This window comes from Syngnathus acus, chromosome 23 (assembly GCF_901709675.1).
Source record: "Syngnathus acus chromosome 23, fSynAcu1.2, whole genome shotgun sequence".
In the NCBI taxonomy this organism is placed as follows: Eukaryota; Metazoa; Chordata; class Actinopteri; order Syngnathiformes; family Syngnathidae; genus Syngnathus; species Syngnathus acus.
In genome coordinates, this window is record NC_051107.1 from 5,732,143 (window position 1) to 5,755,166 (window position 23,024).

At 52.2% G+C, this 23,024-nt stretch overlaps 5 protein-coding genes across 6 annotated transcripts; 3 read left to right on the forward strand and 2 right to left on the reverse strand.

Annotated features, from left to right (window-relative positions):
• Positions 1-794: 794 nt before the first annotated feature.
• Positions 795-6,053, forward strand: pah (phenylalanine hydroxylase). The gene is made up of 13 exons (XM_037243409.1): positions 795-954; positions 1,185-1,304; positions 3,060-3,243; positions 3,936-4,024; positions 4,344-4,411; positions 4,480-4,676; positions 4,753-4,888; positions 4,956-5,025; positions 5,088-5,144; positions 5,209-5,304; positions 5,555-5,688; positions 5,748-5,863; positions 5,932-6,053. Exons 1-13 carry the CDS (start codon positions 895-897, stop codon positions 5,973-5,975), a joined length of 1,371 nt encoding a protein of 456 aa, XP_037099304.1. The 5' UTR covers positions 795-894; the 3' UTR covers positions 5,976-6,053.
• A 170-nt stretch (positions 6,054-6,223) lies between these two features.
• Positions 6,224-8,930, forward strand: th2 (tyrosine hydroxylase 2). Its single transcript, XM_037243404.1, has 11 exons — positions 6,224-6,730; positions 6,820-6,997; positions 7,077-7,165; positions 7,242-7,309; positions 7,384-7,580; positions 7,757-7,892; positions 7,970-8,039; positions 8,106-8,162; positions 8,343-8,438; positions 8,512-8,645; positions 8,716-8,930. Exons 1-11 carry the CDS (start codon positions 6,515-6,517, stop codon positions 8,879-8,881), a joined length of 1,407 nt encoding a protein of 468 aa, XP_037099299.1. The 5' UTR covers positions 6,224-6,514; the 3' UTR covers positions 8,882-8,930.
• A 2,623-nt stretch (positions 8,931-11,553) lies between these two features.
• On the reverse strand, positions 11,554-16,869 carry nup37 (nucleoporin 37). Its single transcript, XM_037243444.1, has 10 exons — positions 16,727-16,869; positions 15,908-16,099; positions 15,727-15,848; positions 14,692-14,764; positions 14,529-14,623; positions 12,504-12,594; positions 12,251-12,432; positions 12,133-12,183; positions 11,810-11,903; positions 11,554-11,731 (listed from the first exon to the last, which is right to left on the reverse strand). Exons 2-10 carry the CDS (start codon positions 16,085-16,087, stop codon positions 11,618-11,620), a joined length of 1,002 nt encoding a protein of 333 aa, XP_037099339.1. The 5' UTR covers positions 16,088-16,099; positions 16,727-16,869; the 3' UTR covers positions 11,554-11,617.
• Positions 16,870-17,047: 178 nt separating this feature from the next.
• Positions 17,048-20,160, forward strand: LOC119117202 (PARP1 binding protein). Of its 2 annotated transcripts, none has more exons than XM_037243368.1 (10): positions 17,048-17,131; positions 17,383-17,538; positions 17,674-17,904; positions 17,986-18,252; positions 18,312-18,466; positions 18,546-18,720; positions 18,798-18,979; positions 19,061-19,142; positions 19,523-19,676; positions 19,746-20,160. In XM_037243368.1, exons 2-10 carry the CDS (start codon positions 17,389-17,391, stop codon positions 19,988-19,990), a joined length of 1,641 nt encoding a protein of 546 aa, XP_037099263.1. In that variant the 5' UTR covers positions 17,048-17,131; positions 17,383-17,388; the 3' UTR covers positions 19,991-20,160. The 2 variants fall into 2 exon arrangements, with proteins under 2 accessions (XP_037099263.1, XP_037099264.1); XM_037243369.1 differs by having other exon boundaries at positions 19,523-19,668; positions 19,744-20,160.
• On the reverse strand, positions 20,134-21,666 carry pmch (pro-melanin-concentrating hormone). Its single transcript, XM_037243506.1, has 3 exons — positions 20,652-21,666; positions 20,308-20,437; positions 20,134-20,238 (listed from the first exon to the last, which is right to left on the reverse strand). The coding sequence occupies exons 1-3, from the start codon at positions 20,847-20,849 to the stop codon at positions 20,186-20,188; spliced, it is 381 nt and encodes a 126-aa protein (XP_037099401.1). The 5' UTR covers positions 20,850-21,666; the 3' UTR covers positions 20,134-20,185.
• Positions 21,667-23,024: the final 1,358 nt, after the last annotated feature.

Below are 23,024 nucleotides of genomic sequence, written 5' to 3' on the forward strand. Positions count from 1 at the left end.
GAGGCCCGGGGCCCACGTTGTGGACAAAAATATTGGGCCATTGGATTGTTTTGGGGATGGATGGTATGAGTCAACAATGCAACCCGATGAGGCCTTTTTGTGTTAAGGAACGTAAATTTGCTTCTTGCCGCTGTGCAGACGCCCAAACAAAGTGGTGGGCGGGGCCTTTCCAAAAGGCCGCCTCACAGAGCGAGCGAGCGCCTCACGCCTGGTCCTCCGCTGCCCTCCTGTGGCTGAAAGGTGACTTTTCGCAGCACATGCGCCACCGCCGTGGGCGCTCGCCAACGACTGACTAGCTTGTGACTGCGGCGGGCCCGACGTCACAACCTTTATTGCCACGTTGGACGAAGCGAAGAGCTGGACTCATCAATTGTGAAAAATATCAATTCTATTCTTAATGCAAAAATAGTTTGCTGTCCATTTAAAAAGAAATAAGTTTGACAAGAAATACAAAAAATAATGGATTGGACTATTTGATGAGATACAAAAAAATTCCAAATCAAAACAATTAACCAATTGTAAAAAAAAAAAAAAGAAATCTCAAAAGACTCAAAATGATGCAACTGCTCGGCAGCTTGAAGACTTTGTGAAAAGTGTGCGCTTTGACATCCCCACAAGACTCTGGAGGTCAGCAAATGAGTTAAAATTGTAGGTCAGCGCCACCACAACCGCAAGCAGACGGACCACATGGGCCCGCCGCAGCTCTCCTCTCACAAGCGGCGGCCCGTCACATGCCAACGCAGAGGGGTGTGTGTGTGTGTGGGGGTGTGTGTGTGGAGTCACATGACCCGCCGTGTCATAAGTGGCGGCCCCGCGTAACAAAATCCAGCAAAGGCAAACGCTGCACACACAAACACACTCGGTCGGCTCAGCTCACCTGCACGTCAAGAGACGATGGACGCGGCTTACAAGAGAGTCAACGGGGATGCGCAGTCCAACGACAACGACAAAGGGGTAAGACTGAAAAAAGAAGCAAAGTTTTTTCTGTCTGAAAAGCTGAAAGAAAATAATTGGAGTAGCTTTGTGGAATCGCTGAAATATTCCGGAGAGCCAAATGAAACCGGCCGATGAAACGAGACAATCCCACGCGTGTTTTTAATCACGGCAAATGTTTGGGGTTCCGTCGGTTTTTATCGTTCGAGACTCCAATTGATGCAGACGTGTGGTGTTGTTTTGCTTGCCAGAGGCGGCGCGGCTCCATGTACCTGGAGGAGGAGACCAGCAACAAGAGCGAGGTGGTCTCCTGCATCTTCTCGCTCAATGAGGAGGTGGGCGCCTTGGCCCGAGCGCTCAGACTCTTTGAGGTAAAGTCCTGCTTTTCCATCTAATGAGAAAAGACAAGTCAACAAAACTAAAATGGAGGTCAACTTCCTTCTCATGATGATGATGACCTCACAGAATGCGGCAGCTTCCATGTGATTGGTGTCTGGCGTTCATTTCACTTCGTGGCAAACTGGGTGGCGAGACTTCAACCAGTTTTGCCTGAGAGGGACAAAAAAAACAAAAAATAAATCCGCATCTGTGGTCAAAACGTTGCTCCCGAGTGGCCCCATCACTAAACAAACGCAGCTTATCTGGCACGTGGGCCGGCCGCATTGATCCGCCAACCCGGCTGAAGGTGACCCCAAAGAGTCGCCGCTTCGACAACGAGCGAGGCTCACGTTCGATGTTTTCCGTTTTGAAGTTGAGTTCAGTTGTTTTTAACTTGAAAGCGTAGCAGCGGCACGCTAACCCGCTCGCGCTACTCATTAACTTGTGGTTTTTTATTTTTTATTTTATTGATTAGCAGAGCCTGGGTACGTGACTTTTTGCTCAAATCAAACACGGATCGGCAGTACTTGTATTATTTAATCACCGTCGTCGAGGTTACGCACACAAACTCCCACTTATGGGAGGGGGGGGGGGGAGTGAGAACAGTTAAAATTGTCAAAATGTGTTTTTGCGTGCGGGGGCCGGGACGGGTTTGCGGAGGGGTGTAGCACTTGACTGATTCTCTTTGGACCTATGAGCTCACAGTCTTCCGATCCTCCCCCTGAGCCCCCCCCCCAACCGGGCCTCCTCCATAAAACGGCCCGAACGAGCCCCAACCGGCGCGCAAAGTGCCGCTCATGTGACGGCGCACGCCGACCGTCATGTGTTAGCCTGACTTGGCTTTTAGGGATTTCCGAGCAGGGACTTTGGTGTCACGAAAAAAATAAATAAATCAAAGGAGCACAAGAATGCCGTCCTTGCCCCGAAGGAACCACGAGTCAAAAATGCCATCTTAGGCTTTCAAGTGGTTCTGACTTTCTAGAAGCCCATGTAGCACAATTTCATCTGCCCTTTGACCTCGCCGACGTCTTCGCAACAGTGGCGTTCTTCTCGCCCGCGGCTTACGCGCTTAAGACAATCTGAACCAGATGCGGGAATGATGGAAGGCCCTCCCGTCGCAAGCGGCCTATCGCAAAGGAGAATAGCGCCGACACCCCCTCCCTTGGCGTGCCGAGATGCCTTCCGGGGGCTCGCGAGCATCCTTACGAGTCTCGTGCTTGTTTCACGACTTCACGTTTATAGTCCGTGCCGAGTCTCGGCAAACGAGGTCAACGTGTGCGCATGCCGATCCCAAAATGAGGAGAAGCGGCAAAATTGCAAGTTGTGTCGGTGGAATTTTCAACCCCATTGTAACAATAGATGCAAAGATCACATTTATTTTTAGCAATAAGTGAAGCCTTCATTTTGAGAAGCCATATTGCTGAGGCACGTTTCAGCTCACTTTGGACTTGTCTGCCGGTTTACGCAACGATGCGTTACATCACGAACAAAGACGGCAATAATCTACCAAGTATTTTTGCTCCTTTTAACCCGTTTGAACAACGTGACCCATTTTTCGGGGTCGTCATGGGGTCACATTCGGAAATTTCCGCGACGTGATACGGACTGTGTGTGTTGTGGGCCAAATTGATTTGAGGTGACTTTAAAAAAAAAATCCTTATCAAGAGCACGAGGCCGTGACCTTGTGTTCAAACTAGGGAAGTGCAACAAGTCGTCTATTTTGACTCACGTTGGAATTTCCGCGGCAGGAGAAGGGCATCAACCTGACGCACATCGAGTCTCGGCCGTCGCGCATCAGCAAGGAGCAGTACGAGTTCTTCATCAGCGTGGACTCCAACTGCGCTCAGGCCTTGGACGAGGTCGTGGACGGCCTGCGCACGCAGATCAGCGGCCAAGTGCACGAGCTGTCGCGCAACAAACAGAAAGACACGGGTGAGAGAAACATTCGGGATTGATGACCGCACTCAAGAGGAGGAACGGGGTATTGCGGCTAGGGAGGTCCAGCTCCTGACAAACCGCTCTATTTATCCACGGGCCCGCTCGAGACGGGTGGGCTGGCCACCCCGACCGGCGCTGACCCCTTTATTAGTCGTTTCCAGAATGACATTAGTTTTGCGACTCGCCACCAACAGGCCCGGCGGGAAGAAGGGACCTCTGTGTGCTTTCCATCCAGGGCTAAACTCGGGCCGGAGGGAACACGCCAAGGTCACGGCGGGCCGAGACCGACGGGTTGCGGCCGACTACCGGTCAGGGCCAAGTGGACCAGACGAGAGTCGCGGTCCCGTTGTTAGAGGCTCATTGTCCCGGCGTAGCCTGGGGCCTTCGGCGCAGATGGAAATTGGCGGGGGTCGTAAATCCGGCAGAACAAGCAGATGGCCTGTGTGCGCGGCTCTGCCGAGTGTCAAGACGGCCCAAACGCTCATCTCCGTCATCATTATCCATTTCTCCGGCCGCACAAAAGGCTGAGCGCCGGCCATTTGTTAAGACGTGACAGTCGCTCGTTCCCGTACTTGGGGCTGCTACGAGAACAAATCGAAGGGAGTTTGGCTTCAATAAAAATGGCTGTATCTTTTCGGGCATGTGACTTTTTTTGGTCTGGACTCAATTCAAACTCTCCTCCGCAGTGCCATGGTTCCCCAACGACATCCAGGACTTGGACCGCTTTGCCAACCAGATCCTCAGTTACGGCTCGGAGCTGGATGCTGATCACCCGGTGAAGTTCTGACTCATTTGCGGGTCCGTGCGTCGGTGGGCGCATCTTCTGACGCCTACGCGGCCAATGAAAGACGAGCGGACAGGCGGCCTATTCTCATGGAAACACACAAATTGATGTCATTGCTTTGATTGGAGCCCCTGTAATTATAGATAATTGCTCCCTTTTGCCACCGTCATTAAAGCGAAATATATTCGCTGGAAAACGTCTCTACAAAGGCTTCATCTGAATTGGCATTTGCATGCGCTCGTGCCGTCCGAGGCCGCGGCCTTGCCCGTCGTTTGTGAGATCTAACGCCGTTTCTCCTTTTGTCCGCCAGGGCTTCACAGACCCGGTGTACCGGAGCCGCAGGAAGGAGTTTGCTGACATCGCCTTCAACTACAGACAGTAATTGAACGTTGTCTTTCCGCCTGGTTGCTTTTTGCTGCTTCAGGTTTGCGTCTTTGCCTTCTCAGCGGACAGCCCATTCCTCGGGTGGAGTACACAGAAGACGAAAAGGCCACGTGGGGCACCGTGTTCAAGGAACTCAAGACCCTGTACCCGAGTCACGCCTGCCGTGAGCACAACCGGGTCTTCCCGCTGTTGGAGAAATACTGCGGTTACAGGCAGGACAACATCCCGCAGCTCGAGGACGTGTCTCGCTTCCTGCAGTGTGAGTGGACTGGTCTTCAGAGTCGCTGTTTTGGAGGCGCCATCTGGCGTCATCTGACATCTCCTCTTGTCCGCAGCCTGTACCGGTTTCCGACTTCGGCCGGTCGCCGGCTTGCTCTCCTCCCGGGACTTCCTGGCCGGCCTTGCCTTCCGCGTCTTCCATTCCACGCAGTACATCCGCCACGGCTCAAAGCCCACGTACACACCCGAACCGTAAGCGAAGGCGTCCGATTCCCGTCGGATGACGCCGGATGTTCTCAGTGAGGGATTTCTGTTCCAGAGACATCTGCCATGAGCTCCTGGGCCACGTCCCGCTCTTTGCCGATTCGGGTTTCGCCCAATTCTCCCAGGTATAACCGAGCGCTGGGACCGACTTCCTGAGTATCGTTAACTTCTTTATCCTTCCAAACAGGAGATCGGTCTTGCTTCTCTCGGTGCCCCGGATGAGTACATTGAGAAACTTGCCACGGTGGGTTTGCGCAATTCCATTCTCCATCAAGCGGGTGTTCACCGGGTCTTTGTTGGCGCATCAGGTCTACTGGTTCACCGTCGAGTTCGGCCTGTGCAAGCAGGGCTCCGAGACGAGAGCGTTCGGAGCGGGCTTGTTGTCGTCCTTCGGAGAGCTGCAGGTAGGCTCGTCGAGGGGGGCCGGGGTCCGGACTCAGGCAGTGTGTTAGTGGTACATTCGGCTTTTACGTGTCACCGACTTGAGCGGAAAAAGTGGTTCAGTGGCTCAGCGTGGGCCAAAGGAGGTCAAGTTGCATCAGCGGAGGACGTGCACTCCGACGAGTCCGAGAGGCCGTAATCATGCTCCACTTCCTGCTTTCGACTGGAATGTCAAGGCTCGCTGAGTGTCTGAGAACCTTCCTCGTCTTCCAGTACTGCCTGACGGACCAGCCCACACTGCTTCCCTTTGACCCCGAGAAGACCAGCGTCCAGAAATACCCAATCACCGAGTACCAGCCGGTCTACTTTGTCGCCGAAAGCTTTGAGGATGGCAAAGACAGAGTCAGGTATGGCAGTGGTCCGATTGGCGGCCGTATATCGGTGAGTTGATGGGCGGGCTTTGCAGGAAGTTTGCCGGCACCATCCCTCGGCCCTTCTCGGTGCGCTATAACCCGTACACTCAGAGCGTGGAAGTCCTGGACAACACCCAGCAGCTGGGCAACCTGGCCAACAGCATCAAGAGTGAGCGCCAATATCATGATTTTACACAACGCCGCTTCCTAACGCGCTTTTCGTCTTTTTGCTTTCAGGTGAAATGGGCAAATTGTGCGAAGCCTTGAAAAAACTCGAGTGATCAACCTGAAGCTTATGAAACCTGCGTGTCTGGTTTTTTTTTTTTGTATTAAAGCAATTACCCGGATTGGATCAAGAATATTCAATGTATTTTAGTTTAGTAAATCATGTGTAACCACTAGATGTCAATTTGTATTCTAATATACGTACATACCCAAATTTGAAAAATCATGTAAGACACACTGTTTTTTCTCCCTCTATTTTTCTGCATGGAACATTTGAATGAAACTAATAAACAGGATATTCATAATATTGCCCCCCAAGTGTTTCTAATCATATGAGACAAACAGAAAGGCTAAAAATACACGGCATGTTTTTCCATTCATATTTTTAGCGCCATTTATGCAAGACCCGTTTCGCTTGAATGGCCGTCGCACGCTGACGTTAGATAACAAGCGGCTGTTCACTGACTCGCTTTTGGCTGGGTGACGCAAAAGGTGCCCCTCCTCAAGAAAAAAAGACGACCCACTCATCTGCATTCAGCCCTCAGATGAGACGCTATTTAAATGGCTGGAGCTCACACTGGAGCATCTTTAAAGCATGAAGACGGAAGGCAGCACGGCGGCTCAAGCGGCACCCTTCGGTGCCCGGACGCAGAGTTTGATTGAGGACGCCCGGCGGGAGCGAGTCGGGAGTCCGCCGGGGGCGGACCCGCAGGTTTTTGAGGAGAAGGAGGGCCGGGTCACCCTCAACGTGGTGTTCAACCTCAGCAATGAGAAGAACGTGGGCTTCTTTAAGACAGGCAAAATATTTGAGGTAATCTCTCCCTTTCCTAACGGAATCGTGTGTTGGTTCTCCGTGGAAATCGAGAGCCGTGTGACGCGAAGTGTTTGTCACCTTTGCAGACGTTCGACGCCAAACTTCTTCACGTGGAGAGCCGGCCGGGCAGGCGGTCCAAGAACAGCACGTCCGAGTTCTTGGAGTTCTTGGTCAAGTGCGAGGTGCACAGCTCCGACTTGGACATCTTCATCAACTCACTAAAAAGAGTGGTGGACAACGTTAGGTCAATCCCAGAAGAAAAAGGTGCGTTTTGAACAAGAGTGACCTGGTTGCGGATTGAAAAACAAAAAAATCAACTTGTTTTTTTTCATCTCCACGGCAGTGCCCTGGTTCCCTCGACAGATAAAGGACCTGGACAGATGCAACTTGCTGATAACCAAATTCGATCCCGACATGGACAAGGACCATCCGGTGAGCATCCGCTAAACATCCGGGCCAGAGAAAAGACAAGCGGCGTACAAACAATCTGCGTCACCTTCTGTCACAGGGCTACACCGACCCAGAATACAGGAAGCGCCGTGCCTTCATCTCCGAGCTGTCCTACACGTACAAACAGTGAGTTTGACGAGATAGCCGCTTGCTTCTCCTGTCCGAAAAGCCGCCGATTCATTTGGTCCGGCTTGTCGCAGGGGTGACCCGCTGCCCGAGGTGGAGTACACGGCGGAGGAAACAGCCACATGGCGGCAGGTGTACAAGACGCTGCGGAGCGTTTACCCCAATCTGGCCTGCCGACAGTTTCTGGACGGCCTGCAGCAGCTGGAGAGCCATTGCGGCTACGGCGAGGAGCGCGTCCCTCAGCTCAGAGACATTTCCGCCTTCCTCAAAGGTGAGCAATTAAGGCCGGACGACAGACTAGTTGTCGATGGATGGTCGAAGCCGTTGATTTCAATTGTAACTATTGTGGGCGGGACTTGGAAGTGCCCCGCTTCCTGTCGGTGTCCATGGCAACACTTCAGGTTCTGATGGGGTCCAGACAAGTGACAAGTTTGTTGTTGTCTCCAGAAAAAACAGGGTTCCAGTTGCGTCCGGTGGCCGGCCTGCTGTCGGCCAGAGATTTCCTGGCCAGCTTGGCTTTCCGAGTGTTTCAGTGCACTCAGTACATCCGCCACGCCTCGGCGCCCATGCACTCTCCTGAGCCGTAAGTCCTGCCGGGTTCCTCCGCCGCCGCCCCCCCACCCCGTGCTCCTTTTACTGAGGTCGCACTTGCTTGCGCAGGGACTGCTGCCACGAGCTGCTCGGTCATATCCCCATGCTGGCGGACAAAGAGTTTGCTCAGTTTTCTCAGGTATGTTGCGCATGGTGCATGGTGTCCTTTGGTTCTGACGCTGATGATTGACGTGGTCTCTTACAGGAGATTGGATTGGCCTCGCTTGGAGCGTCGCAAGAAGACATTGAGAAATTATCCACGGTAAGACGTTGGCTCCGAATGAGATCCTTCCATTGATGGAGAAGCGTTTGAGATGATGAATGAAGGGAGGGAGGGCTCTATTGAGGTTGTGTCTGCTGGGCTGGTTGTTTCAATGTGAGACTTGAGCAGCACCCAGTGGCAAAACCTCACAACCGCACCCAATTTGGTTCCTCGGTCTAGCTCTACTGGTTCACCGTGGAGTTCGGCCTTTGCAAACAGAACGGAACGGTGAAAGCCTACGGTGCGGGACTTCTCTCATCCTACGGAGAACTGGTGGTGAGTCGTCGCACTGTCGAGCAGATGTCCTTCCGTTCTACGTGCCTTGACACTCTCCGACTTTTCTTTTTAGTACGCCCTGTCCAACAAACCCGAGTACAAGGCGTTCAATCCCGAGGAAGCCGCTGTGCAGCCGTACCAGGACCAAAGCTACCAGCCGGTTTACTTTGTCTCGGAAAGCTTTGAGGATGCCAAGATCCAATTGCGGTACTGAAGGTTGCTTGGACTCCTTTGATAGATCACACTTGAACTGCAATCCATCCTTTTTGATTTCCAGGAAGTACTCGACGACCATTAAACGACCCTTTGCCGTGCGCTACGAGCCAATTACGTGCAGTGTGGAAGTTCTGGATCAGCCCAGTAAGATCCAAAACGTCTTGCGCAAGACACAAGATGACCTGAGGATGTTGCAGAGCGCCTTGGACAAACTCAGCTCCTCCTGAGAAAACGTTCAAAATGGGAGTCATACCTTGCTGTTCATCTCTGCTCCGTGTTGTAATAAAGATCTATTTTTCCTGACTGCATGTCAGTGACATACGTGACGAGCGAAAAAAAAAAAAAGGCAGTGGGAGTAAAACGGCTACACAAGCAACACTTGCTCAGAGGCCGTTTGTTTCCAAACCGACAATTTCCATGTCGACAATTCTTGGAAGGCGTTGCGGTCGAGCAGGCAGAATGAGCTTATTATGAATGATTTAAGTATCGAGTTGCCTCCGCCGCTTCAAGTCGGAGCCAACGGCAAGGCCTCGCGGGCCAGGTCAGCGGGACCTCACAGTCAATCGAGAAGTGCTGGCACGCACTCCTTGTTCCTCCTGAGACCCGGTTCTGTCGACATTTCAGCAAGGTCAAAGATTCCGATCCGCTGCCGGTCAATACCCGTCGCTCCACTATCGACACGCAAGTCCTCAAAACTCCCGATGGCAAATTAGAGCCCGCTCTGGCCTCCGTGGGAAGCTCGGCAGGAAGAGAACAATCGCCGACGAGGGAGTGGCGGGCGGGCGAGCGCGCTCGCTCGCTCACTCAATCCTCGCATCCGACGATTTCAAAGCCACAAATCCCAGAGAAACCGCGGCCAGGATGCTGCTCTGCCTGAGGGCCAAATATCAGCAGGTTGCCGCGGCAACGGCAAGGCAAAATTCTTGCTCTTGGCGCGGCCGGCCACAAATCCCAACGGGCCGCATCATCCCAAAGTGTTTGCGTGGACATCCCGAGCCGAGTTGGCGCGAGCCGGAGCCCGCCCGGGTCGGCGGGTTCAGCGAGTCCTGCGTGAAGATCATGATTCCATTCTAAACACTTTGAGGTTTACACTTAACAAATCCTCTTCGGCCAAGTTCACCGAGAGGACAAACGCTGGCTGCGCCCAGCTGAGCCTGACTGACAGCACGAAGGAGGACGTAAACGCAAGGACTCGGATGTCGACACTTGAGCAAGGTCGTACATGAATGGATCGCATTGGCTAAACCAGCCTGGCGAGCGCCGACAACTGCAACAAAGACGACATTTGCTTTCCTAACTCGACTTTCTTCATCGTGGGAAAACACTCACGAGATTAGAGCAAAGAACTTTAATCTCCCCGCCGGCGTATGATGTTGCTCATTAGCGCCGCCGCTCATCTTGAGCTTTTAAGTTTTAAAGCAGCAAAAAAAAAAAGAATAATAACTGCAGCAATTAGTAGAAAGTCCGATTTTTGCAAGGTCAAAACTTACTTCCATCCTTGTTGCTCCTCTCGTCGGCCTTGAGATGGCGTCCTCGCGGCAGCCCCGGCCGGGCGAAGCTCGCTAAACTCACGACTCATATTTCAGGGGAGGAGAAAAAAAAACATCTCAGCGTGCAAAGGGAAGTTTGATAGCATTTGGAAAACAATCAGAGTACGCACAGACAGTTCTGGCCGTCTGGCTCGTGTGCAGCTGCTGCTCCGGCAACTCCAAAGCTCGCGCCCGAGCGGCGACCGCACTGGACAAGGACGTACGCGCAGAGCGGTAGCGCGTTACGCTTTGCGGCCGGCGGTTTCAAACCGCCGCGGCCAAGAAACATACGAGCTTGACGCACTGCTTTTGAAGGTCTCCAGAGGCCTGGCGGCGTTGTTGGAGGCTAATTAGATGTCAAGAACGGCGAGATGATTCCGTGGGAGGCAGTGAACCAAGCGAGCAGATGATCTTTCATCTATACTGTGGGAGAAATCTCAAAAATTCCATTTTTTACATTTACCAGTCATGCAAACACGTTTTTTTTTTCCCCTTCTTTCAGGAAGTGGGTCAAGAACGCTTCATGTTGATCCAGATTGGAAATCTGCATGCTACTCAAGAAATCAAATGTCTTTTAGTTGAAATCTAAAGAGAGAAGGAAGAAGAAAGTTTCCCCGAATTGAGACCTCACAAGTTTGTGTCTGTGCCACGCTCAGTTCACAGAAAAACCCACTTTTTTACAGCATCGTCAATTTCCCAGGGGCATCGAAAATAAAACAACACACTTGGCGGCGGCGAACGTGAGGCTTATGATTGATTGCGATGGATGGAGTGATTGATTGCTAATGTGTGATTTAGCCTATCTGCCGTGGTTACACGCTTAAGAGATCAGGCAAATATGCAGCGTGGTGTCATTGGGTGGGGAATGCTGGGAAAGCGGCAAGATGGATGGACGGATAGACGGGCGGCCGTGCCAACGCCGCTCCGCCTTCGCCTTTGAACTGCGCCTCCGCTGGCACGACATAACAGGACAAGACCGGGCGGGCGGGCGGGCTGACTTACGTGCCAACGAACGCCTGCACGACCGCGCTGCGCCTCAGCGGGACCGTATTCCGCCAAGCACCTGACTGGCCGAGAGCGAGGGCTATATCGCGATGAGTTACGACACGGCGGGATGGAAAAGTGGAGCAGATATAGGAAGTTTGAAGAGCGCTGCGCGCTTCGGGGGAGAAATGTGCCCAAGTCGTAAAATCTCGTCCGTGAGGAAATTCTGCTGTGTGAATTGCGCTGCTTTGGCCGAGGAGTTGCCACATCGGTGCTCACGGGAAAGACAGATGAGGTGAGGCTGACATGAGGGTCAGGAAAGGAGGGGGGAGGGGGGGGGAAGCAGCGAACACAACACGTCCACAGAATTCCACGCACACGCCACATCTACTCAGAAAAATATTTTACTGAACCCATTTCAAGAACAACATCAAAGAAGAGAGCACGTGCTTACATCTCCGTCATCCAGAAGCAAAGTTTGCGGTCGCCGCCGATCACGCACAGCGGGAGCGTGCGGTGCCAGCTGAGGCCCGAGCCCACCGTCACTGAGCCCACCGTCACCGGCTGGGATCAACAGCAAAGAGGAGAAAGTTAAGAAGAAAAAAATAATCACATCTCACACTGTGTTCAAACTTGGCTGACCTGCGGGTGGCCCAGATGGTGGATGAGCAGCTGGCTGCTGACCTTGCCGGGACATCCGGTGGTGGCGAAAAGGTTCTCTTGGGCCCGTGACCACCTGCCGGCGGAAGAGCGACACTTTGCCCCTGAGCGCAACTCATCCCCTCGCCACGGCAAAGTTTGAAGGGAGGCGGCACATTTACCTGCCGAGGCGTCAAATGGCTCTCGAGTCCCAAATTCAAAAGATATTTTCATGCTGTTGCCCCATTTATTTATGTTCTTGTACTTGTGCTACGCGTTAAGTGAAAGAACTTCTTTGACATCTTTTGGCAGCAAAGGTGTCTTACTTGAACTGCTGGGCTTTCTGTCTGTGCGCCGGCCTTCGTTCCTGGGGGTAGCTGCCGAAAAGAAATGCCGCTTAGGTGTCGTGGGCGATGCGCCTGTCGCGGGTCACGCGGGCGCTACCTGGAGCGGGTGATGTCCCAGATGAGCCAGTCGCTGCCCGCCACCGCGCCCACCTTGATGGTGTTGGCCAGGCACCAGTCGGCGGCGCCGAGCGGCGACTGGCCGCAGTCCAGCGACAGGATGGCCTGCTGACTCAGCAGGTCGTAGAAGCGAACGGTGCCCTTCTTCTCGGCCACCATCAGCTGAGGGAGGTCGGCGGCGAGACGCGCTTCAGCTGCGGCGTACGCAAAACGTCGGGCCCGGCGGCGTCTACCTTGAAGACTTCCTCCGGGTGCCAGCACACGCTGATGCCGGGAGAGCGCAGGCGGAAAAGGGCGCTTTCGTTTCCGTCCAGGTCCCACACCCTGCGGACCAAATGTGATCAATCAGTCAAGCCCGTAAAAAGGCCATTTGCGTCAAAATGCCAAATATTGGCAATACGCTTGAATATGAACAACTTTCAGTGAGTCCAACGTAAAACAAGAGCAGCAACTGGAATTGCTTTGAGCATGTTTCACATTGTGGGAGGCCCCGCTTCTCTCGGTTTTCTCTTTGTGGCCCTGAGTGGGGGAAAAAAAAAAAATTGGTGGACATGCCTGCCAAAATCTTTCGCTCTGGATACGGGCACTTCCATTTTACAGCGCTGACGACACTTGGAAGCGCTGCGGCGATTTGGACGTGGCGCCCCGGTGTGGATTTGATGGCTTTACTGCAGAACAAGCTACTTTTACAGTAGGAAAATGACAATCACTTTCTTAGGCAGGCAGGCGAGCTGTTTTCTTTTTTTTTTTTTTTTTTTGGGTGATCGCAAAGACAGCTATGACATACGCACGCAAACGGACGTCACAAAGGACTTGGCCGGGGAGGAGAGCTGCGGTTCTGAGAGACGTGGATCTCTGGTTAACCACCTCGGAATGAGGAGAGGTGGAGGGGAGGGCAAAGGGGGGGGGGGGGCACATGGGAACTTGCAGAGACGGGAATTGGCGGATGAGATCACCACGCTCTACTCAGCCCCTGTGCAGATATGGCCCATTTCACAGACAGGCCGCTCTACATTTTCACCCCCCGGGAAGAATACTCCCAGCTGACATCTGCCCCCCCCCCCACACACACACACACACACACACACAGCAGACCAGACCACAGGAGCAAAACAATGACTCGACCTTATTTTCGAAGAGCGCCGGCCAAGCCGAAGCTCTATTGCACGCTACTCGACCGGCGCCAAAGTGCGGTCCACCGCGCTACCCTTCAAACGGGGCTCCGCGGACAAACATGAGCAGCCCAAAAAAAAAAAAAAAGGAAAAAAAGACACATGACACTGCTGACCTGCTGATCACCGCATCGGCTCGGGATGCTCCAAAGGACATCTGAGGTTGGAGCAAGAAAACATGGAAATGGACGACGCAGCCTTGAGAACCTGCACGATGAACGGCAGTACTCGCTCTTGGTGGAATTTTCACCAAAATGCACTAAAGCACATCTGAACTTGATTTGACCATCTGTGACCCTGTTGGGCCGGAACGCTGAGTCGAGTCAATCAAAAAAATAAAAAATAAAAACCCGGCTCCTCACATGCACATTTTCTTTGCTTGAAATGCAAAACAAAGGGACTTAAAAGTTGCCCGTGCGACATCGGCGGCAGGTGCCTGTCAGCTGTTCGCAGTGAACCCAGTCAACCCGAGCCAAGCCGAGCCCAGCATGCCGTTCGCCCTTTTCCTCTCTAGGGGGCGCATTGGCTGGCGCTTGATCCTTTCCCTTGAGCGAGCGAGCGAGCGTCTTGTGCTGCTTTGTGGTTTTTCCTCTCCGGCGGCGAGTGGATGGAAACATTAGCAGCAAAACAAGCAGCTAAAAAGCCGCTGACAAGCCCAAGAAAGGCCGTCATGGGGCCCTCTCCGGGGGCGTGTCCCGGAGGTGACCCTTGCTACTCCTCGCACTCTCTCGCTCTCTTTTTTTGGAGAGGGGGAAGTTAATGACCCCCCCCCCCCCGTCCCCCTCCTGGTCTTCTCCTCGAAGAGAGCAAAAAAGCGTCTAATTGGATTTCCATATTAAAGCAATTAGCTCGCAAAACAGCTCGGCGCTTACGCACGGTCGCAGCCGAGCGTGTTGTGCTTAGCGTCACGTTTCACTGTGGAAACACGGCCGGGACTTTCTGAACCCGTAACAGAAGAAGAAGGAGAACAGAACTCCAAACCAGAAGCCCCCCCCCCCCCCGCCACACACACGTACTGTAACATCCGCAGCGGAAAGAAGAAAAGAAGAAAGAAAAAAGAAAAAGAAGGCAAGCGCCGCTTGGAACCTGCAAGTGTGGTCATCGCTGACGGAAGCGATTTGTTTCCCTTCGCTGGGCTCGAAGACCAAATGGTTAATGTAGCTGCTGTGGCCCGCCATCACCTAACAAAAAAGACATTTTCTCAATTTTTGTTTATGTTCACCCCCTCCCCCCTTAGCCACCGCCATACCTTGACCTCGTGTTGATCCTGAAGGACCGACGTCAACAAACGGAGTTTTCTGTCGGGGGCGGCCGTGCAAATTCTGCAAAGACAAGAGAGCCGCTTTTGAAAACATGACCAAAAAATAAACCCCCAAAAAAAAAAGAGCCACGTCCCACCAAAACGTGTACTCTGTGTACGTGCGTGTGTGGTAGAAAGTTGGAGAAGGGAGATTGTAATTGCGCGCTAATGTAAACACGCGGAGAGACAAGAAAGATTCTCTCCTCGGTCATTATTCACACGATTACAGCGACTGGCTCCTGACAGGGAAAACACGGTGCGGGACTTGGCACGAGGTGACGTGGCAAATCAGACGAGATGACATTAGCGCGGGCCGCACATTAAGATGTTATTCGAGGAAAGTGATGGATGTCAAACGACGAAAGAGCGGCACGCACGCAGCCAAATGTTGGAAAGGATAGATCGCAATGACTCAACACCTCTCAATTTTTCCAATATACAAAAACGCAAAATACAATTTCCCCGTTGGGATATCAAAAAGAATCTCCTTGTTGATAAATGAAAGGAAGTGATGTGGCCGGCCCCTCCGTTTCCCGGCAGCTTCCGTGCGCCCATGGAACCCGAGCGCGGAGTTATGCGCGCAACGAGACGCCCGCACGTCACGGTGCCGTTACGCAACGCCGCCGCCGAGCGGGTCAGGTCAATTAAGTGGAAGCGGCGCTGTCAAACGATTGCGTCGTTAGCGGCTACTTGGCGGCGAGCGGCGGCTACTTCAACACAGCTGTTGCTTGTGCTGGACGGAATTACGAATGAATAATCATAACCTGGACCTGGCCAGGCTGTACGAACGCTTACGTAACACGTGAACGGCTTCAATTGGGATTTCGCGGAATATCTGCGAAGCACAACCAATATTACTCGTGAAAGTCGTCTTCCTTTGTGTCAGTCGCAGTCAAATAAACGTGATTTTAATTTCATTTCATGAAGTTAGTACATGTTTTGTCAAGTAAATATCAAAGTGGAACATTTTGAGCCAAGAGAAACCTGATTGTGGGAATCCTGTCCAGGCGGGACTCCGGGCTCCAAGCCAGCGCGTCCACTCGTGAATCGTGATGGAAAGCACGGAGAACATTGAACTCCACCCCCTCCACGCTCATGTCTTCCTCCTGAGGTCATATTTCGTGATGAGGGTGGATGTACACAGACTTGTGTGCCAATGGCTCACCTGGAAGAGGCAGGTGCCCACCACCACGCACTGGTTGCAGCCATAAGCCAGCAGGGAGGCGGGCGTGCCCGAGGCGAAGGGGCTGAATTCCACCACGTGAACGTAGTCATCACACGGCACCGTGTAGCTGGGGCCTCGGCTGCCGTCGTCCACAGCGCCAAGCGGCCTGGCAACGCTCATCCCGGAATATCACTGGAAGAAATAAAAAAATATATATATTTTTCCATACTGATTATCCTAAAAATTTGGTAGGTAGATGAGAAACAAGTTTACCATTCATTTGACTATTTTGTACAGTCCCAAAATTTAAATGAAGGAAATTTCTGTAAAAAAGATTCAAACCCAAACCTCCGAAATGCGAGGCAGACACGCGAACCACTGTGGCACTGTGTGTGCCCCCAGAAATACATTACCAATGAAACATGTCTTTTAACGCCATTTCTGGTACAACATCCGCCATTTTGTCACCACTGTCAATATTTTCATGTACATTGACAACTTCATTCATTAGCAAACCACTATTAGACGAAACATTTTAAAACGAGACACCGGCTTATTGACAAATGACCTAAATCCCTATATTACAACCAACTCTCGGTGCGCTTCTGGGGCAAAATAATAATCTCAAATTACATTTTAATTCTATTGTTCAGGAGTGAAAATGAACTTTGTAAAGCACGTGCCAAAACACGCGGCTAGCAGCCGCTTTAACGCTTAGTCCAAAAGTTTTATATTCTACTTTTTGACACAATATTTACTGAAACATAATGACCATCAACCACAAACAAATAGCAGAGAAAATAAGTAGTTATAAGTCACCTTTATGTTTACAATCAGTTCCAGTGGAGTCAAATGGAGCGCGGTTCGGAGGATGCTGCCGAGCGCTTCCGGGTTCTTCTCAGAGTGGACCATTGTCGACTAAACTCGGGGGGAAACAATTTTGTGACATACGATTTAAAAACGCCGGAGTGCATATTTCAAGCATCCTATTTGTGTTTATATCGAACACTAATACAATTGAACACGTTTTGAGCCTTAACATTGTGTTATTCACATGTTATATTAAACGCGAGAAACAAAAGGATGTTATAGTCGACTGCAAGCTGATTGGCTCGTCGGCAGAGACGTCATAAATAGTTGAAAATTTAAAATCAGCTGTTTTCTTGTCTTGTTTTGTTGGACGTCGTAGGTGTTTTGGAGGTTGATTTGACAACAAAATTGCAGGTTAGTTGCATATTAGCAACAATTTGTATTATTTATACACGAATATTTACTTAAATGTATATATATATATCTGTATTTTGTTCGTAATGACTATGTAATGTGCTTTAAGTTAGTGGCGAGTCCACTAGGAACTAACTAGCACGCTATTTAGCTGTTTCAAGTTAAATGTTGTGGTTATTAATTGACTATAAAACAGTGACTGCTCACATGGCACGTGTGTAACATAAAACAAGCTACATGCCTCGTTTCAGTGTACAATGAAAGCTGTAGGAGAGCGTTTGAAGCAGATGATGAGACTCTTTAGGCGAGAGAGCCATCGCTTGCTGGAATCCGAGAGAACGACCGTGTATGGGGCCGACGCCATGCTGATGGTGCTGCAGCTGGTCATGGCCCAAGTCAACAAGCAGGTGAGTTCCCAGACGTAGACGCGTCTGCTCCTTGTCAGCATCCCGGCGTTGACGCCTCGACATTCACACCTGACGCCGTTCCGGCGGCGCCACCGAACGCTGACGAAGAGCAGCTGTCTTTCCTCCCGGCGACAGGAAGGCGGCGAGTTCCGAGTGGCCCTCAGCGACGTCCTGCTGGCGTGGAAGCGCTTGCTGGTGGACAAACTGGACCTGCGCCCCCCGGACGGCCAGGCGGCGCGGCGCCAAAGCGGTGACGTCATCCCGGAGGCGTACGAGGCCTTCCTGAAGCGCTCCAACGCTGTGGATCTGGTCCACGTGCTGGCCATGTGCCAAGGGCTCCAGGACCCCGAGGAGCTGGTCAGTCCTGTGAGTAGACAAAAACACCGGCAGCTGCTCTGATGTGATTGTGACGAATCATCACTGATATCTGACCTTACCCCCCCAAAGGTCGAGCTATACGAGTTCCTATCGGGCAGCTCGGATGTCCCGGACGCTCCCATCCCGTCAACACCGTCGGCCGGCAGCCCGGCATGCGGCTGGCGTGTGAAATCTGCAGTGAGAAGAGTATTCTGCTCCTACCTGAGCTTGCTGGTCAACGCTAAGGACGACCTGGCCACGGCGCTGACTCTGGACGTCCCCGATCGGGCGCTGGGACGACAGACGTTCACCGAAGTTAAGCGTGCGGCGCGCCGGAGCGACATGTCGCTCTTCTTGGTGAGTATTTTTCGTCATTTTGAAGCCAATGTCACTCAATGTGACACTTTTGCTCCCAGGCGTTGACGTCGTTCGTGAGGACCGTCCAGCTGGGTGGCAAGGGCTACGCGCCGGCGCCCTCTGACCCGCTCAGGAAGCACATCAAGGGCCTGTCTGCCTTTGTCCACTTCATGGACAACCTGCAGGACATCCTGGGGGAGACGCCTGACCCCAGGTACCAAATATTGCTTGTGCTAATATGCAATCTCCTTCACTTGGGTCTTGACTTGAATCTAATTTTTGTCTCCTTCCAGCGTGTGCGGGTCGAAGCTGGTGTGTGCCATCCGCGGGGTTCTGGTGAAGGCTTGTGACTCCAGAGACATCCGCTCCGCCGCAGAGGAGACGGCAAGCCAGCTGAAGGAGGAAATCTGCAAACTGCACCAAATCCAGAAAGATGATGCAGTTGGGAGCGGGATCAGCCCTGCCAGGGTAAACTCCCCGTCCCCCTTTTCATAGAACTGTGGTCTTGACCTTACTCTTTTCTGGCTCTTGGGCTCTCCCCGCAGCCGAAGGCGTACGCCGTGAACCGCGCCACGGCTTACGGCGGCCGAGATACGGTGAAGGTTCTGCTGGCTCTGCTGGACCAAGAAGCCGCGACGCCGCCTTGCTCTAACAAGGCCGACTTGCTGTCCGAGGACCAGCCCGTACTCAACGGGACCGAAGCCACCTCCGTTCTGGCCTTGTTCAGGTTTGTCAAACTCTCACACGGCGCCACCAAAGGTGGAATGGATCACCTAAGATTGCCCCCCCCCCCTCCCGCATTACTCAGGTCCCCTGAGGTGTCCACCGGATCTTCCCCAGAGCCCCTGAAGAAGCGAGCCCGGAGCCTCCTGGCCCCGCTCAAAGCCAAGGTCATATAATGTCTTTACATCCTGTCATTTCTCCCCACGCTTGTTTAGCTTTGCTTTGCTTGTCCCAGCTGAGCGTTTGCACAGCTGCCTTTGGGCTTCCTGCCGTCCACCGGCACGAGAGAGCGAGAAAGGGAGGGAGGGGATTTGAGGGGCTTCAAGGTCCCCGGTTAAGACGCGGCATCCCGTGGCTTCCTTCTCCTGGCTTGCTAATTAGCATGCCCGCTAGTCCTTTCTGCAGTTTAGTTGACATGGCAACACAGAGGGGCTGGAATCTGATTAACCCCCCGGCCACCCCAAAAAAAAAAAATCTAGTGTGAGCCGTGTAGTGGAAGCATATTGTTGCAGCTGGAAGGAGTTTTGATTTGAACTCCATCTTCTAGATGGGACCCCGAGCAATCCGATCCCAGTTTGCTTGCACCTACCAGGAGGACGAAGAACCGGCCCTCAATCGTGTTCTGCTCTTCCCGAGCTCGAGCCAAGTGCCCACCTGCGTGCACCCGGCACCCAAACCCAAAAGCGGACCTGCGACCTCAGGTAAAACGGCTTCCATTTGCGACGACGGCCGCCTGTTCTGCATATTTACCGAGCCCATGTTTTGTCAAGCTAAACCTTCCGAGACGATCGCCGCCTTGGCTCCCAGGAGCGCGAACTCCGACCCGGTCCGAGCTGCGGGTTCAGACGGCGCAGTTGAAAAGACGACAAAGAAGAGGAGGCGGGCAGATGTGGGGACGGAGAACGAAGCTCCGGAGAAGAAGAAGAAGCAGCCGCTGAAAACCACCAAGAAGACCAAGATGATCACAGGACAGGCCACGCTCACCAGCTTCTTCAGAGTTTCGAACCACCAGTGACAACCCACAGAGAGAAATTTTTTTTTTTTTTTGGTCACTTACTGCCATTTTGGAGACGCTTGTGTTGCTTTATTGTGTGGAAAAATCAATCCCACGAGCCTTATTTTGAAAGGATGAAACCACGCTGTAAATAGGAGTTCATTTGAAATAAACTTTTATTTTATTGTACACACTTGTGCTCTTTATGGCCGGCGCTCACGACGCTCCCCAGCAGGGTCGGTACACTCGTCCGATCATGCAGCGCAACACTGTGCAAAACACACACACACGCAAAATGAGGCTCAGCAGAGCACGTGGAAGGCTTTTCGGGTACTCACTGTCAATGTCGTTTTCGTTGTCCCTGCGCTCCAGTCTCTCTGCCGCCGCATTTTGGCTCCAGCGGGGCTCGTCCATCACGGGAAGTCGCCGGTGGAGACCTCGAAAATGCAATCCTCTCCGCCTCTTGTCCTGCTTGCAAATATACACTCGTTCATTTAATTTAAGATTAATTTAAATTGCAATTTATTCTAATATTATTTTAATTGAATTATCATGATTAATTTATTTTTATTATTATTATTTTCATTGAATTATTATTCATTTAATTTAAAAATGTCAATGTGTTTCAATAGTCTTATTTGGTCATTCTTCCTCCCAGTAAAATTGGTTTAGTGAGGCTCACCGCCAGCAGGAGCACTTTGGGGCCTCCGTCTTCATCCGCGACGTCCCACATCAAGTTGGTCCCGAGGGCGCCGGTGGCAGGGACGCTATCGTCCCCCATCAGCGGACTCAGTTCATCGTCGGTAGCGGCGGTGACCGCTCGCCGGCTCAGGTTGGAGAGGAGCAGCAGAGCCAAAAGCACGCGGTGAACGGAGGACATGTTGCCGCTCGGACGCTGATGCGCCCACCTGGCCTGCGCTCCGGCGTTTTATAGGCCGACGGCCCGAGAGCGTCACGGCTCGTGAGGAGATGCCGTCATCAGGGTCGCCCGCAAATGTCATACTTCTTTTAAAGGGCGACTGAATGGAGTCATTTTGTCTCTTTGGGGCGGCTGTAATAGGGGTCGGGATCAGGTCAAAGGTGGCGGCGGCTTCATTACGGAGCGCAAAATTGTGAATGGCGCGCCAAGCGGGCGGCCACCGACGACGCGGCCCGCTCTGAACTAAATCTCCAGCCATATTCATGAGTAAGATTCCCCTCGAGTCCGCTGCGGTCCTCCAAGGCTTCCTAGAAAAGCTCATTTGTTCATGTTTTCATCAATCACAGCAAACCTCGGGAGTGTGACATCTGCAACACCTCATCAGCGCCAGTCTTCATCTTCTTTTTCTTCCTTCACACAAGAGAGAGCGAGAGAGAGGAGAAGGCCGCGGGCCCGGTAGGTGTTGCGGTTTCTTGTGGGTTGCCCCCGAGAAGAGCCCCCGCGCTTTCCTGGAAACAATGCAGCTGATGAGGAGCCCTCCAAAGAAAACAAGGATCTGACATCACGGCTTCTCGGAGCTCACAGCTGAGCCGGCGGCGGGGAGCCTCAGTGAATTTCCACTGCCGAATAAAACGCCGGACCATCTCGGGGACCATTTGGGATTTCTTGGATTGGTGATCGTGACAAGGTCTCGCTATGCTGCGGGTCAGCGGGTGCACCTCATCGATTCCCAGGATGAAATAACATCCGGGATGGCAGTGAGAGAAAGAACAAGTTGGGGGGCGCGGACGTGCCAGCTTGGCCGCCGGCCAGCTCTTCAAGGTTTTTTGTTTTTTTTTATTTGGGGGGTGGGGGTCGTGCATTCCGAGCATCCTCCCCACCCCCCCCAAAAAAAGCGCTGACTTGGCAGCTCCAACCAGCGGGCGCTGCCACGCCTCGCCACTCTATTTTTCTTCTCCGCCTTTCCGTGTTTCTTCCTTCCTTCCTTTCTGCCTGCTTTCTCTTTCCATTTGAAGTGGCGTCTTGCCTTTCGACTCTCTCCTACCTTCCTTCGCTACCTTCCTTCCGGAGGCACAGTCATGCGATATACGCGATCGATAACGATCGAGCTATCGCCGAGCCCAAAAGGAAATAAAAAGGCCGCTAGCAAAGTCGCGCCCGTTGTCATTTGCTAGCTACAAAGCGGCCCGCGCGCTCGCCCAATCCCAAAAAGGCTCCGTACACTCGCTGTGATGTTGACAAGTGCTTTATTCAGCAGGAATGGTGAACAATTTTGTCACTTTTGTCGTTTTTTTTCTTTTTTACTACAGAAGGCAACCGTGCGCCGCGACTATTACGCGGCCTTGTCTTTGTCATCGTCGGGGCTTAGACAATTAGCAATGACCTTTGTCAACATGAGGGGCCAATTTCAAAGTTCAAAAAAAGTCTTTGGCTTGTACGACCGAAAGTGCTACAAAAGTTCCAATGACAGAAAAGTTCATGCAGAGATCCGAAAACTCAACTTTAAGGGAGACTACGTAACCGCCACGTTCAGTCAACACATGTCATCGCTAGCTAGCAATGGAATCTGGTTAGCTCTTTAGGTTCAGGTTAGCCGTTTCACGCTAGGCACATTTTTTTGTGTTGAATAACGTCCAAACGTTACGTAGCCTCGCTTGAAATACACAACCCCGATTAGGTTCAACCTTCGTAGCGTAGCGGCTATCTCATAGCATTAGCGGGACGTCGTTTCACTTCACAGTACTTTTTTTTTTTTATTTGTGGAGGAATTTGTTCATGTTTTGGCATTCCGGCTCTGGAGCGTGGAAGAAATAATTTAAAAACAGTAGAAAAAATTACATTTGCGGCACTATCTGCTCTTTTGAAGTCGCAGATTTCGCCGCAAAGCGCTCAAATAAACAAAGACAATTCCGCGGGCGGCCACTAGGTTGTGCAAAAGAGAAGCGCCCCCCTCGCCCACCCGTCGCTCACAAAGTAGCACCATTATACAGTGGACACTTGCTCGTATAGGAAATAGTAATGCATAGATTATAACGTACGTGTTTAGGATTATATGCAGGCGGAGCGATGAGCATGAAAACGATGACTCGGTGTGTGCGTGTTAGTGCGCGTGCGTCGGACCCAACGCAAATTGCT

Coding starts and splice junctions, on each gene's coding strand:
- pah (XM_037243409.1), top strand. CDS start 895: ATGGACGCGGCTTACAAGAGAGTCAACGGGGATGCGCAGTCCAACGAC. Junction 955..1,184: donor CCAACGACAACGACAAAGGG/GTAAGACTGAAA, acceptor TTTGCTTGCCAG/AGGCGGCGCGGCTCCATGTA. Junction 4,025..4,343: donor AGCTGGATGCTGATCACCCG/GTGAAGTTCTGA, acceptor TTTGTCCGCCAG/GGCTTCACAGACCCGGTGTA.
- th2 (XM_037243404.1), top strand. CDS start 6,515: ATGAAGACGGAAGGCAGCACGGCGGCTCAAGCGGCACCCTTCGGTGCC. Junction 7,581..7,756: donor CATTTCCGCCTTCCTCAAAG/GTGAGCAATTAA, acceptor TGTTGTCTCCAG/AAAAAACAGGGTTCCAGTTG. Junction 8,163..8,342: donor ACATTGAGAAATTATCCACG/GTAAGACGTTGG, acceptor TCCTCGGTCTAG/CTCTACTGGTTCACCGTGGA.
- nup37 (XM_037243444.1), bottom strand. CDS start 16,087: ATGAGCGTTGCCAGGCCGCTTGGCGCTGTGGACGACGGCAGCCGAGGC. Junction 15,849..15,907: donor TGGGCACCTGCCTCTTCCAG/GTGAGCCATTGG, acceptor ATATGACCTCAG/GAGGAAGACATGAGCGTGGA. Junction 14,765..15,726: donor GACAGGATTCCCACAATCAG/GTTTCTCTTGGC, acceptor TTGTCTTTGCAG/AATTTGCACGGCCGCCCCCG.
- LOC119117202 (XM_037243368.1), top strand. CDS start 17,389: ATGAAAGCTGTAGGAGAGCGTTTGAAGCAGATGATGAGACTCTTTAGG. Junction 18,253..18,311: donor GCGACATGTCGCTCTTCTTG/GTGAGTATTTTT, acceptor TTTTGCTCCCAG/GCGTTGACGTCGTTCGTGAG. Junction 19,677..19,745: donor AAGCGGACCTGCGACCTCAG/GTAAAACGGCTT, acceptor TGTTTTGTCAAG/CTAAACCTTCCGAGACGATC.
- pmch (XM_037243506.1), bottom strand. CDS start 20,849: ATGTCCTCCGTTCACCGCGTGCTTTTGGCTCTGCTGCTCCTCTCCAAC. Junction 20,438..20,651: donor CCAAAGTGCTCCTGCTGGCG/GTGAGCCTCACT, acceptor ATTTGCAAGCAG/GACAAGAGGCGGAGAGGATT. Junction 20,239..20,307: donor CAACGAAAACGACATTGACA/GTGAGTACCCGA, acceptor TGTTTTGCACAG/TGTTGCGCTGCATGATCGGA.